This window comes from Primulina tabacum, chromosome 7 (assembly GCF_025594145.1).
Source record: "Primulina tabacum isolate GXHZ01 chromosome 7, ASM2559414v2, whole genome shotgun sequence".
Taxonomy (NCBI): domain Eukaryota; kingdom Viridiplantae; phylum Streptophyta; class Magnoliopsida; order Lamiales; family Gesneriaceae; genus Primulina; species Primulina tabacum.
Window position 1 is genome coordinate 41,318,127 of NC_134556.1, and position 14,357 is coordinate 41,332,483.

Genomic DNA, 14,357 nt, shown 5'->3' on the forward strand with positions numbered 1-14,357 from the left:
TAAACTTTTTGTCACAGAGTTTTAATCTTTTGGTTTAATATCAATTGTTGTTCGAAATAATTATAGTTTTTTAGTTTTGAGTTTCTGCCAAGATAAAGTTTTTTTAGACCATATTCTTTGATATAAATTTCCCATTATATATATTTTATAATATCTCCAAAAATAAAGAGACTTTTCAACAGCATGGTGCCGAAGTTTGGACACTCTTTTAATTAATTGATTTTGATTATTATTAATATTGATTGCTTTTGAACAATATTAATTAATTATCAAAGGGACTGAATTGTAACCAAGGTAGAGCTGAAGGACTAATAGTAAATGCCCTTGCGTAAAAATTTAAGCTTTCTCTATATAACATGAGATGGGACTCCTTTACACAATCGCGATCTTTATTTTCTTCCCGGACTTCTTCTAATCAATCCCCTATCTGTTTTGAATTTTTTGATCTCGGAACCAAATTCAGGATTTTTGGAGAGAGGGTGGAGCAGTAAAGTTCCATCCCAATTCTTTCTTGACGTATGCTCTTTTCTCCCTTTTGGAATTTGACCTTTTTCGTTTGATTGAAATTTGTTTGAGAAATAATGGAATATGTTGGATTTGTGATGAGATTTTTGGATTTGAGAAACGGGTGATGGACTTGTTTCAATATTTCTTGAAAATTGGAAAAAGATGTTGATGGAATCGCAAGATGGTTAATAGGGTTATCTGTGGAATGATAGTTCAGTCTTTTGTTTGCGAGGTTGTCGGCTGCAATTTGGAGTGCTTACATACTGTTTGATGCTTTGGTTGTGTGACATTTTTTTTGGGTTCTTAGCAAGTTTCAGTTTCCTCGCCTTTAAGTCCACTTAAGAATTCATTTTTAGGAATATTACATTATTCACCTCTTGTTTATAGTGATTTTATGCTTCATCTTGGAGTTATGTATCCTTTTTGTATATACTTTAGTTAAGAGGAGATGTTTTACATCTAAATTTAGTTGTTTTGGCTTATTGTTTAGTAAAGGAAATTATGAAACTAATGAGGTGATTGGTGCAGAATTTGTTGGTCATGAATAACTGATGATCTTGGGAACAATTATGATTATTAATTAGTGGGCATGTGTGAAAGAATTGAATATCCAGCAAACATAAAGAGAAAATTAAATCTGATAAAGTTGCCTATGAAGATGAATCAGAATAGTAGGCATATTAGATAAAGTACTTATGGAATGCTTTGGTGGTGGTTTTTAAGATATGGATTCAGGTATCGAATTGTTTATCCAACTTTGGATTAGTTATGTGATTGATGGTATACTTAACGAGTCTGAGATGTAATTCTTAATGAACATGCAGCTGTTATTCTCTAAAACCTGGGTTTACGTTATTTTAAAAAAAAAAATGATTTTGTATGCATTTTATTATATATGAATCATGATAGTCGATTAATAAGTTTCAAGGTTTTGGTTAGCTGGTTTGGTTGTTGGTCTTTAAATATGGTATTTTTAGAAATCTATTAAATTGATTTTGTCTAAATTAGTTTATTTGGTTGTCTAAGATAACTTTAATTTCTTTTTGGCTTCAAGTTTTATCTTAAAGATCGAAAAGATGATTTTCAGCAAGAGATAATTAAGCTTTAATGAAGTTTTGGTTGGGTCTATTTTGAATAGATTAGTGCAAAATTTAATTCAGGAATTCGGTTTTAATTTTTTAAAAAATCGGTTAAATCAGATCAAATATTTTAACAAACGGTAAACCGATTTAACAGTTTTTTTAAAGTAAAATTATGTTTATATAAATTTTAAGACTCATGGGCTTGCAAAATTCATCCCTAAACACCCACAACCATCCAACCCTAAATTGCAAAATTAACTTTTTCGCTCCTCACTTCATTTGTTTGGATAATTTAGAAGAAATAAAAAATAATGTTAACTTTGAAATTGATATTGACGGAAAATCCATAGGTAATTTGGCATCATTATTTTTATGTTTACTGTCTTGCATATATATTGAATTACAAAGTTATGTTACCTCTGTTCCAATGAAATCCTAAGTGATCTAAAACAGATAGATGACCCAGGTCATATATATATGTTTATAATCTGTAATCTTTTTCAATTTTTATTGATTCATGTTCTTATTCATAAGAATGCACAGTATATTCCTAACGTTAGACAATGTTAGAAAACAGAGGAAGTCATATATCAAAATCTTTTTAAACAAGTTTTAAATGCCTAAAGTTTCTGGTTTGGGGTTTGAGCGTGAAGTTCAACAAATATGCTTATGTATGGTGTTGCCTTGGTGGATGTTTTTAGACCAATTTGGTTTAGAACTATGGCTTCAATTAATTACAAGAAAGGAAAAAGGAATCATCTTCTTTCTAACTTCGATTTAATAAGTTTTTCTCTTATATATTTTTTTTAAAAGGGACTGAATTTAACCGATTTTAATTCGGTTCGGTTTTGTAAAAATTTCGGTTGGTTTGGTTATACGAAAGAAAATTTGTTCGGTTCAGTTGTTCGACTGAATGCACACCCCTAGTTGTACTATTTATTACTTTATTACTTGAATGCAAACCCTGAGAAATGTTTTTCTCAATAAACAAGTCATTATTCTTATATTTTCTTAGGCTTGAATTGATGGTGTTGGTTATTTAGAATTTCAAAGAATATTTTTTTAAAAAAATGAACAGGACTAGGATGGGCTCATTTAAGAAGACCTCGATAACTTTCTAACAACTAATCCAAGTCCCACATCATATAATTCAACAATATTGTGGGTGAGGGTTTGTGTTTTGTGGTCAGATACGGTTCCCATTGTTGGTTACCAAATTTGAAGGTTCCCATTGTTGGTTACCATTTTCAAATTTGGCCATCGTTTTCATGTGATATATTTTGTTTCTTTCTCGCCAGCAGCTCTTCTGGATGCTGATTATTAACTGTTGTCTATAGATGGCTACATCACTTGAAGAAAGTTTGAATAGATTTAAGAAACAACAAGAGAAATGCCAGTCATCCCTTGTCAACATTGCAGCTAAAGCAGGATCATCTAAAACAACTTCATCGAAAGTCATACCCTCGGGTTCATCATCTTCAGTGAATGCCAAATCTCCTGCACTTCCAGTTAAATTCTCAAATGACACAGAACGACTTCAACATATAAACAGTATAAGGAAAGCTCCTGTGGGAGCTCAAATAAAACGAGTTATTGATTTGCTGTTTGAGGTACTGGTACCTCTTGTCCTCTGGGTTTTATTTTTTTCAGACAGAAGTCCATACTAGCTCTGTGTATCCATGTACATGTTCTTTTCATCAAAATTTTTTGTCCAGGCTTTCTATTTCGTTCTAGTTCCTATTTAATGACTCGATGTTGTTGGCAGTCATTCTGTTTTTGGTATAACTAATAGAAAGGTTTGACGTGTTGTGGAATAACTATCTACCTAGCATACTTGTATTGATTGACAGAATAAGAGCTGATTTTTTTTATTTTTCTTGACGTCCAAAGATGAGGCTCTTTTCATTTAATCCCTTTTATGTTTCTACTTGTATGGGTCGAACTCTTTACTAAATTTAGTGATTATATGTTTTTCCAGCTATATCTTTTATGAATTGCTAGCCTTATCTATGTTGCCTGTTTTGTAAGGTGTACTTAAGGCACCTTTACACCAATCTGCACTGTTTTTGCCAACATTTGTCTTTTTTACCTTGTGGTTGAGAATTATCCTCAATGCATTTTTTACTCAATGCAGTACCAGTAATTATTAGCTGAGCCTTGCCTGATTTATTAATTTATTTGTCTCAAGACTAGGCAAGCCTTCACACCTGAACAAATAAATGAAGCGTGCTACGTTGATTTGAATGCAAACAAGGCTGTCTTTGACAGTTTGAGGAACAATCCGAAAGTGAGCTATGATGGGAAGCGATTCTCCTACAAGGTAGCTTCACTCTTTGCATAGCTCACCAGTCAAACTCGTTGGACATTAGTTCATTATTTCTGGTCAATCAGATTTGTAGACCAATAACTTTTTGAAATATTTGTTTGCAGTCGAAGCATGCTTTGAAAGATAAGAGCCAACTTCTTGTCTTAGTTCGGAAATTTCCAGAGGGTATTGCAGTTATTGATCTCAAGGATGCATACCCAACAGTCGTGGAGGACTTACAGGTGACTCGGCCATCTTCATTATCTGTCAAATTTCAATGTTTTTTTATTGGCTTATTCACCCATCACTATAACCTGTGAGTATGAGAATGATCCACTGATTAAATATTAATATTCTTATTTAGGCCTTGAAAGCTTCAGGCCAAATATGGCTGCTATCGAACTTCGACTCACAAGAGGACATAGCCTATCCGAATGATCCAAGAGCAATTATTAAAGTAGACGACGAGTTGAAACAATTGTTTCGTGGAATTGAACTTCCACGTGATATGATCGACATTGAAAAGGATCTTCAGAAGAATGGGATGAAACCTGCAACAAACACTGCTAAGCGTAGAGCCATGGCACAGGTGCATGGTATTGCTCCCAAACCTAAGACAAAGAAGAAAAAACACGAAATCAGCAAGAGGACAAAACTCACCAATTCTCATCTTCCTGAACTCTTCAAAAAGCTCAACGTCCCCGGTTCTTGATACCAGATTCAACTTTAGGATTTATACTATGTGCATGTTAATGTGTGGGGACGTTCTAATTGTTGTTTTTTTTTTTTTAATTGTTTTCTCATGGATCATCCATCAAAATACTTGATTTTTCTAATCCATTTTCGAGTTTACGTGTAACTATTATATGTGGAGAAGCGCAAGACGTTAGCTGAACGAACTATTGGCTAAGACCGTGCGCTGAATATAATGAAAATGTGTACCAGAATTACGGTATTAATAAATTTTTTTAGATTTTTTTTTTTTGCTTTGTTTTGGTGAGCAATGATTTTATGAGTACATTTCTAAGGGAAACCGATCGTCTCAGTAGTTTGTAATTTGTTGTATAACTGACTTAGATTCATCGTCTTACTTGTATTTTGTGCTACATTGATTTAATAGGAAGCGACTTTTGATGTTAAATGACTAATACGTTATTGCTAATAGTTCTTAGATGAATTAAGACAAAATGCTTGGACATATCTGGCTTGTGATGATCACTTAAATTAGAATATATATAAAAAAAATGTAATAGTTTATTGTGCACGAGACAAATTTTTTCAAGGTCAAATGTTTCGTAATGCGTTTGATTTTTAAAAATTTGTACAAACAAGAAGATTTTTTATTTTTAATTGACAAAAATTTGAGTGAAACGATCTCACGTATCGTATTTTATGAGACGAGTCTTTTATTTGGATATCTCTAAAAAAAACATTATTTTTTAATATTATTCGTGAAAAATCATAATGACCAATCATGCGTTATGTACAATTACGAAGGACAGACCGATTGTTTGGAAAAAAACATTTTCTTGAACATGTGAACAAAGTAAAGCATTGATTTCAACAATTCTTGAAACATATCACTGGTCATTACAAGATTCGATTCGCAAAATAGGACATTTCAATCAAGGCATACAACACAATGATCCTAACAAAATATATGACAAGAAGTTGAAGATCAGCCAAGATCTAAGAAAAGCCCTTAAACCAATGTATTGATTAGGTTCAAGAAAATAAAACTGACAATTTCAAAGTGACGACCGAACCCAAACCTAACCCTATCCCATCAGTTAATCTTCTGAATAATGTCAGAAATGACATCCCCCATGTCCAGTTCCTTCATTGGCTTAAAGGGCCTCTTCAATTCCAACAAACTCACAAAAATCTCTCCACCTACCTCACGTATTTCGAAGCAGCCTCTCCTGGGCTTCTCAGGATTGACCAAAACGCAGACTCCCGCAACCTCTTTCTCCAACCCACTCTTCACCTGGAGAGCCCTGGTTTTGAATGAGTTGCATTGTTTGCAGTGCTCGATGATGATAGTCTTGGAAGTACGAGGAACCTTCGACTCAGCCTCCAGTGATTGTGGTGGTGTTGTTTCAGATTTTTGTTCAGCCATGTCGTCAGGGGTGGTTTTGGATTTCTTTTTCTTGGGTGGTTCTGGGTCAGCGGCAGCTTTGGCGGGAGCGGCATTGTCTCGGCGGTTGGAGCTCCGTGTTACTCTCCTCGTAACGGCGGCGTACGTTTTGGCTTCGCCGTTTTCATTTTTTTGTTTTCTTTTCGGTGCCATACTGCAAAATGAAACTTGAAATACGGACAGTCAATTCTTTTGTCGACCTAATTTAATGGGTGGACAGGTGGTGGCTTTTGCAGTGGCAGGCAGCCTTATCTGATCTCAATCGTTGATTACCAATTTTCCCGCTCTTTCATACGGTCGAGATTATGCCTTCGTGGGTATACTTTTTCTCTACAACCAATTGAAATATTTAATTCCTCAATGATAAAAATAAAATATATATATATATATATATATACTTTACAAAAGTGTACTTCACACATTTTTGTTGATCATATTAGAAACAATAATAAAACTAAACAGATAATTAAAATATATTTAAAAGTAATTGATCTCTCGTGAGATGGTCTCACGAATCTTTATCGACGAGTCAATCCTATCGATATTCACAATAAAAAGTAATACTCTTAGTATAAAAAGTAATAATTTTTCATGGATGACTCAAATAAGATATCAGTCTCACAAAATACGATCGGTAAAATCGTCTTACACAAGTTTTTTCTTTCATGAAAAACAGAGACTGCATTGCCTCCTGATATTGCGTCTTTTATTTTTTAGTTTTTGCAAAACGTTATGTCAATAATTTTTCAAGTTATTTAGTTTACAAAACGTTTTTATTGTTGTTTAATGAAATTCTATGATAGGAGAGAGCTCCCCGTTGACTTTCTTTTGTCTTCGGTATCGTTTTCAATTCTTACGTCGCTTACAACCTTTACAAAATATTAAAAAAAACAATAATTCTTTCTGGAATTCTTATGCTGAGATATTCAAATTTTTAACAGTGGCTTCGACTATTTGAACGTGATCCTGTGGACAATTTGAAGAAAATAGTATAATATTATAACAGATGTAAGGTGCTATACTCAGTATAATGTTGCCCTGGAGTACTTTTATCTTAGGCATACAAATGATTGATAGGAAACACTTCTTTGCCCCATGTTATGTGCTCGTTTTACTCGCTTTGTGCACACAAATGCATGTAATCGCTTCAACTTCAAGCACAAATTATAATGGAGGTCATTGCTTGGAGAAAGAAAGACCCGCTCGATCTCCTGAAGTTCAAAGATTTGTTCATTGATGGTTATGGTCGACTCTCTACTTGGGGAGATGTAAGAGACTGTTGCGAATGGAAGGGTGTCCGATGCGATAACAGGACTAATCACATTGCGGTACTGGATCTTCCTGCTCCACAAGTCGACAACTTTTTTCTGTCCACCCCATTAAGAGGTAAAATCAGCTCTTCTTTGCTTGAACTGAGAGAGTTGAGGTAGTTAGACCTCAGTAACAATGGTTTTAACACGATCCAAATCCCCGAGTACATGGGTTCTCTTGGAAGTCATTCGAACTTTGTTGGTCCACTCCCTTATCATCTCGGTAATCTGTCCATGTTGCGAGTTCCTGATTTGAGTGGCAATGGGGATATTGATGTGACTAAATTTTATTGGCTTTGGTTTTGCATTCATTACAACATCTTGACCTCGGTGGCGTCAATCTTTTTCAAGTGACAACGTTGGTGGAGTCAATTAGCACAATGGAAGCGCTAGAAAAATTGTTCTTGCATAGTTGTGTCATTCAATAAAGTCTTCACAACTTATCTCTTCCGTCAGTCAACAGTAATAGACCACTTTCTATACTTGATCTTTCTTCGAATAATCTGGACAACATTTCGGTGTTTTGGTTTCTAAACTTTAGTTGAAGTTTAAGTTACTTTTATATCTCTTCTAATAGTGTAGAAGGTAAGATCCCTGATGCTCTGTTGGGTTTGAAGGCCTTTCCTATCTAGATCTCTCCCTTAATAGTTTTGGAAGTACGATTTCTGATTATTTGGGAGATATGATAGCCCTTGCATATCTCGATTTATCCACCAACAAGTTAGAATGAAAGATTCCTGATTCATTGGGGAATATGATGTTCTTTGTTCATCTCGATCTCTCCGGGAATAAGCTTGAAGGTGGAATTCCTAGTTCATTATGGAAAATGGTTTCCCTTTCCTATCTCAATCTCGCAGGGAATAATATTCAAGGCCGAATTCCTCGATCTAGTGGAAACTTAAGTAGCCTACTATGGTTTGATTTGTCTGATAACAAATGGGAAGGGCAAAAAACAATATCTCTTTTGTCTTCCTCACACATGGATGTTGTAGATCTGTCAAAAAAACAAATTATCATGTGATCTGATAAGTAGGTGTCACTTATTCGTGGGCACGGTTGATGGGTATCATAGATATACAATTTTGAAATGATGTCAACCCATTGTGTTCACCTTCGTGCTTACCAATGTGGTGATACTCATCTATCGGATATGATGAATTGTATTTACATTGTATATTCGGTAGATAAGTGTCATCTTATTGGTGAGTATGGAGGTGGACTAGGTAAGAGGAGATCTTATCAAAACTATATATATTGATCTTCTAAGCACCCATTATATGACTTATGTGAACATCGTTGATGCGAGCTTTAATATTTATATATTTAATATAATTATGTATTAAACATATATAAATTTCGAGATTTAGAATATTTCGATCTTTCGAACTTTCATTGTCGAACTTTGCTATCCGAAGAATATAATATTTCAAATAATTCGAGGATAGTTTCGAAGTTTTCGAGCTGAATTCGAGCCAAAAAATTAAAAAAATTCGGTTTTCAAATCGAGTCCAAACTTGAATATATTTAGTTCGAGCAAAACTCGAACCTTAAATTTTTATTAATATTAAACTCGATTCGGTTAATCTCCTTATGACGAAACAAAAGCTAAAAATGTATTCAGGCGAATAAAAAGGCTATATTTGGCTATGTTTGCGGAATTTTCAGAATGTATTTTCTGAAAATATTGTTTTGCCAATTGAAATGGAGAATTTGAAGTATATTTGGTTATTTTTTCAGAATAAAATATTTTCATTGTGATGATGTATCATATGTGAACATCTTTTTTAAAATATTTAAAGTGTTGTGAATAATTGATTAAACGCCAATTGCACTTTGCTGGAAAGAATTCTTGATAAATGAGCTATTCAATATATATTTTTAAATAAAAAATTTTACTTTAACAAATAAAATTTTGGAATTTTGAATTTTATTTTAAGGAGGTCCACTCCTGATGTCTTGTATCCAATAATTTAAAAGATAAATATTAGAAAAGAGAAGAGATATATCGGAGCCGAAAAGAGCTAAAACCAGCACTCATCTAACAAATAAATAAAATTTATTTATAATTTTTAAAATTATCACACCACCACAAGATATATTAAGTCAAACTGCAAGTGGCACGCCCCGATTGAGACAGCATCATCATCTTCATGGATCCATTACATTTCCTCGACTCGAGGGTTGTCGGAACCAGACACAAGATTAACAAGAAAATCGAAAACGTCAGTATGAATTACGGCATAGGCTACATCCTCTTTGTTCAATGTCCTCCTCTTGCCCTGGACCGCCATTTCCCATGCACTCTTTGTTAATTCCTCTATGAACAATTCACAAGCTTTTGCAAAAACAATGGGGGCCTCTCCCGATATCATTTTCACGTCGTCCCCCGACTTCTTCATTATTTTCTTGATCCTTGCCAGTGGCAACGAATGAGGTCCCTGTTCTTCCTCCACTTAGTAACTTCGAATACGCCCCTGGTTGCCTCATCGTGATTGTAATTTTTTTTCCCGGATGTATATATATAATGTTTGTGCCTTGTACGTGCGGAAGATAGATCGAAGCGACTGGTGTCCGTCCAGTTTAATTTATCAATGTTTATCCCATTTTTTTTTCTTTTTCTTTTTCTTTGTGTATACGTGAAAGAAAATTTGGCTAGGAATTGTGTGTAAACTTGTATGTATTTTATAGGGTGGTATTCAAGGTGAAGGAGAGGAGGGCCGGCCAGCGTGCTTGAGGGCGCCGGCTGGCTGGGAGACTAATTTGAGATAAAATAAATTTAATATGGTTCTTATTAATTAGGGTTTTGAATGAAATTAATTAGAATGTCAAAGTGTTGGCTTTTAGGGTTGTGAAGCGTTTACTGATCAAGATTTAATAAAATTAAATCTATAAATCATGTTATTAAATCCATATATCACAACACGTCAAAAATTCATGTCGAATTATCAGAAAATATAAATAACAGTAAACACGTATCAGAATCCATTGAATTTAACGTCGGAGTTATGGATCTTCCAAAACAACAGAGAATAGATCATCTTATTCTTGTCTTAGATGGAAGAAGGAGAGATATCTAGAATATGTGTATCGTTTATATTATGTGTTATTTTCTGTGTTTCGGGAACCATAATCTTATATAACTTTATAAGTCTTCGACCCATCACAGAGTCTTCATTGAGTTTGGTTTCTGCATATAAAGTGAATCATACCAATTTATTTAATAATTTGAAAACTTATAATTAATTAGCTCGTCTTATTTGGTATTTTATTAGATAGCTTGTCCACATACTAATTAATTAATTAATTATGTGAGTCCACACAATAATTTCAACATTTAATGAGTACACCTAGCTAGCTACATGCATGACTATGTACTATCATGTGGATCGTGTATGCATGCAGCATGATGGATTAAATGGTTCCTACAAATAAAATTACAACTTTTAATATTTGAAAAACATACTTCCAATGTAATTTTCCAAAATATTGGACTAATACTTATAATTGAACAAAAAATATCATGTTCATGATCGCTTGGAATTACTTCAATGGATATATCGATACCATTAATTTCTTATGACATCAGAAGATATAAATATTATATATACATTAACATATAGCTAAAATTAATTCACCAACAAGCCCAAGATTTTGTATTAAATTTATTATTAAGAGACGACACAAGAGCGCAATTAGGTATTTAAATCTTCATAAAAGACGTACTAAAACTTTTTGTGATATGTCAAAGCCTACTCAACTAGTGGGGTCATTAATTATATGGTTCTAATTTGTTGTATATATATCAAATAACATTTAAAAAACAAAAATAATAAAAGAAATATACAATATGTATATATATTATATATGTTTGTCTCAGCCAATGCTTCTTCAAATCGGAGGTAGTTTCTGTGTTTTAAATTGGTTTTTATATGTAGCGAATGGAAAGTCAAAATTACATTTTCTAAAAAAAAAGATACAAAATCGAAATATTTTTTAACTTAAAATAAAAATAAAAACAGTAAGTCTATGCATTTATTTTTTTTAAATACTACGTACGCTTTTGAATGATGTAGACAAGTTCAGCGATAAAAAGTGTAGTCAAATTAGATTGAATTTTAAATTGATAAGGTCATATTCGACCTCGAAATTAAATTACTTTTTTTTAGATTTGGTCTAATATTATGTATCGAATAGCATCATTTTAGTCCTAAATGCTATTTGATTCGTTGGACATATTCTACATAGTGTTTAGTTTATATTTTCAAGACAATTTTCGAGAATGCTCCAATTATATATATATATATATATATATATATATATATATATATATATATATATATATGATTTCATGTATATACACACAAGATCATGTGCCAAAATATATTAGTATATATGTGCTTTTGTTATTAATTTGTTTGATGAAACTACAATATTGCTCATAAAAGTAAGTGTTACATCGAAAAAAAATACAAAAATTACAACAAAAAAACAATCATACAAATAAAGATAATGTATTAAGCCTTAAATGTAAGAAACAAATGTTTAAAAATTATTTATATTAAAAAATTATATTTAAAAATATATATTTAAAAAAATAGTAAATATTTATATAAAAAAATATTTTAAAAAAATTTTAGGTGGTTATTGACGAACCCGACCACAACCCTGTTAACTGAACTGGATTCCTTGTTCTTATAAAGGCCTACCGAATTTTAAAATTTTCATTTGGAAGCGAACTGGGCCATATTAAAATCAAATCTTCTATCGTCATACGAACACCCATTTTTCCAAAAAAAAAAAAAAAAAGACATCTATTAAGCAAAAGTTACATAATTTGATATGAAATTTTTTTAAAACAGGATTATTATTGTGCTTAAAATTTTCATTTATTTTGAATTACGGTTTCCCGAATAAACGGTTGTTTTGATTAATTATTAATCCGAAACGAATTTAATTTTTTTGTAAGTTTAATATCAGATAACCCGAATTTTCATGTAAAAATACAACCCATGCAATTTTCATGTAATATTATTTATCCAAAAGTAAGTCTATTGTAAAACGGTTTCACGAATCTTTATCTGTGAGACAGATCAACTTTACCGATATTCATAATAAAAAATAATACTCTCGGCATAAAAAAATAATATTTTTTCATGGATAACCCAAATAAGAAATATGTCACAAAATACGACACATAAGACCATCTAACACAAATTTTTGACTTCATCCAATGACTCGGTCTTTGTCATGTGCCGGCGAATCTCTCAGTATACTATTGAGACCTCCTCACGTGCCACTTTGAGTTTTTTTGGGAGTCCGGCACGTGACTGGCTTTCCACACTTTTTTTCCCACTTTATCTTTTTATTATATTTTGTATGTTTCTTAAATATTATTACTAAAGTTCCAAATATCTTGGTGTTCTTTTAATATAAACAAATATTAATTAACATATTTTTTTACCTTTAACTGGTGTATCACAACTTTTTTTAGCGGTAAACTTTGTGTTATTTCAGTTCTTTTTTATGTAATTAAACAAAAAAGAGATGCATTTCACAATATTTTTTTGTGTATATATATTAAGTATATAATAGTTTATCTATTTGATTTTCCACACCGGTCTTACATAATTGCTCACATATTGATTAAGGTGGAAATTTAAAACAAATAATCACATTTAATTAAATTTTTATGAGGTGCAAAAAAAAATATTGACCAACGGTAATTTCGTCGCATGTTCTAACATAAATTATATCTTTTTCATTAATGGAAGTCACCGGCCATATTAATTTCTGGTGATATTTTGTCATTTTTCAATATCATATTAACACTCCGACAAAAAATTATAATTATCAATATTATCCACGTTGGACACGGTTTATGCACAAATTTGTTTCCGAAATTGCAATTTTCCCGGAAAAAAATTGTGTAATGGAAAATTCAAGTGTGTACGCTGTCTCCTTCACGACCACATTGGCTCGTGATTGTTCGGGGGGGCTTTTGATTTTGTAATCTTTAATTCATTTATTCACTATTCTTTTAATTTAATTGTTCTGATTTTTATATTAAATAAATATTAATATAACCCAATCCACAAGTCATTGAATTGTGACACTTAGATATGCATCTTATCATTTGTATGAAAAAAGGTTAAAAAGTCCTCGTGATCAACTTTTAAAAGTGGCCGATATAGATCCTTCTGAGGATTTTTTTTTTTTCGTTTTATTTTATTTTTAAAAAATTAATATCAGTAAAGATAGAGATGTCAATGGGACGGATATGACTAAACCCAAGACCCGCCCCATGAAAAAAAATTTGACCCATTATCCGCCCCACCTTGGTTAAATATTCTTCAGACCCACCACATCTCGAATACGAAATGGGGCCGGGTAGACCCGTGAGACCCGAATTTTTTAAAAATAAAAACGGTAATATTTTTTCTCACATGACTGAATTATGAAACAGACAAGAATATAAATACAACACAATAGAAAATTAATTCATATCTTCGATCACACTTAATAATAACAAACAAAGTATTTTCATGACATAAAAAATTACATAAAAAAAGAGTTACTAGCTCTCCAAAAAAATATTGACATCCCAAAAATAAGTCATAACATAAGTTAAACAAATCAATATAAAATCAGCGAATAGACAATATTTCGGACACATTTTTCGAGATCATCTTCTTTTTCATCAAAGAATGGTGTGACAAATTGGTAAACTACTTGAATAATTAACTACAAAATTAAAGAAAGAAAGTACATTGAAAAAATAAAAATGTAATTTAAAACTGTAAAAATTTGTAATTTAAAGAGAGAAAGTATAGTAACAAAATTAAAATGAAAATACAATAACAAAATAAAATTGTGATTTATTTACCTTTCACCTCACCCCACAACCATCTTTGCGAGCACATCAATGTATCCAAAGTGGTTGGATTAAGCCTACTAAGATGATGACCAACTATTCATCCACTATTACTAAAAGCAGATTCAAATGAAACAGTTGACAT

General features: G+C 32.1%; 1 protein-coding gene across 3 annotated transcripts; it reads left to right on the top strand.

Annotated features, from left to right (window-relative positions):
* The first annotated feature begins 322 nt into the window (after window positions 1–322).
* LOC142552207 (uncharacterized) lies at window positions 323–4,753 on the top strand. 3 transcript variants are annotated; one of them, XM_075661894.1, is made up of 5 exons: window positions 323–516; window positions 2,927–3,199; window positions 3,778–3,909; window positions 4,020–4,136; window positions 4,259–4,753. In XM_075661894.1, the coding sequence occupies exons 2-5, from the start codon at window positions 2,927–2,929 to the stop codon at window positions 4,604–4,606; spliced, it is 870 nt and encodes a 289-aa protein (XP_075518009.1). In that variant the 5' UTR covers window positions 323–516; the 3' UTR covers window positions 4,607–4,753. The 3 variants fall into 3 exon arrangements, with proteins under 3 accessions (XP_075518009.1, XP_075518010.1, XP_075518011.1); XM_075661895.1 differs by having other exon boundaries at window positions 324–516; window positions 2,891–3,199; XM_075661896.1 differs by having other exon boundaries at window positions 411–487; window positions 2,891–3,199.
* The last annotated feature ends 9,604 nt before the right edge of the window (window positions 4,754–14,357 follow it).

Bases quoted from the DNA above. Each gene is read 5' to 3' on its own strand.
- LOC142552207 (XM_075661894.1), top strand. From the start codon at position 2,927: ATGGCTACATCACTTGAAGAAAGTTTGAATAGATTTAAGAAACAACAA. The intron at 3,910-4,019 runs GTAGCTTCACTC...ATTTGTTTGCAG, and splicing joins GGAAGCGATTCTCCTACAAG to TCGAAGCATGCTTTGAAAGA. The intron at 4,137-4,258 runs GTGACTCGGCCA...ATTCTTATTTAG, and splicing joins CAGTCGTGGAGGACTTACAG to GCCTTGAAAGCTTCAGGCCA.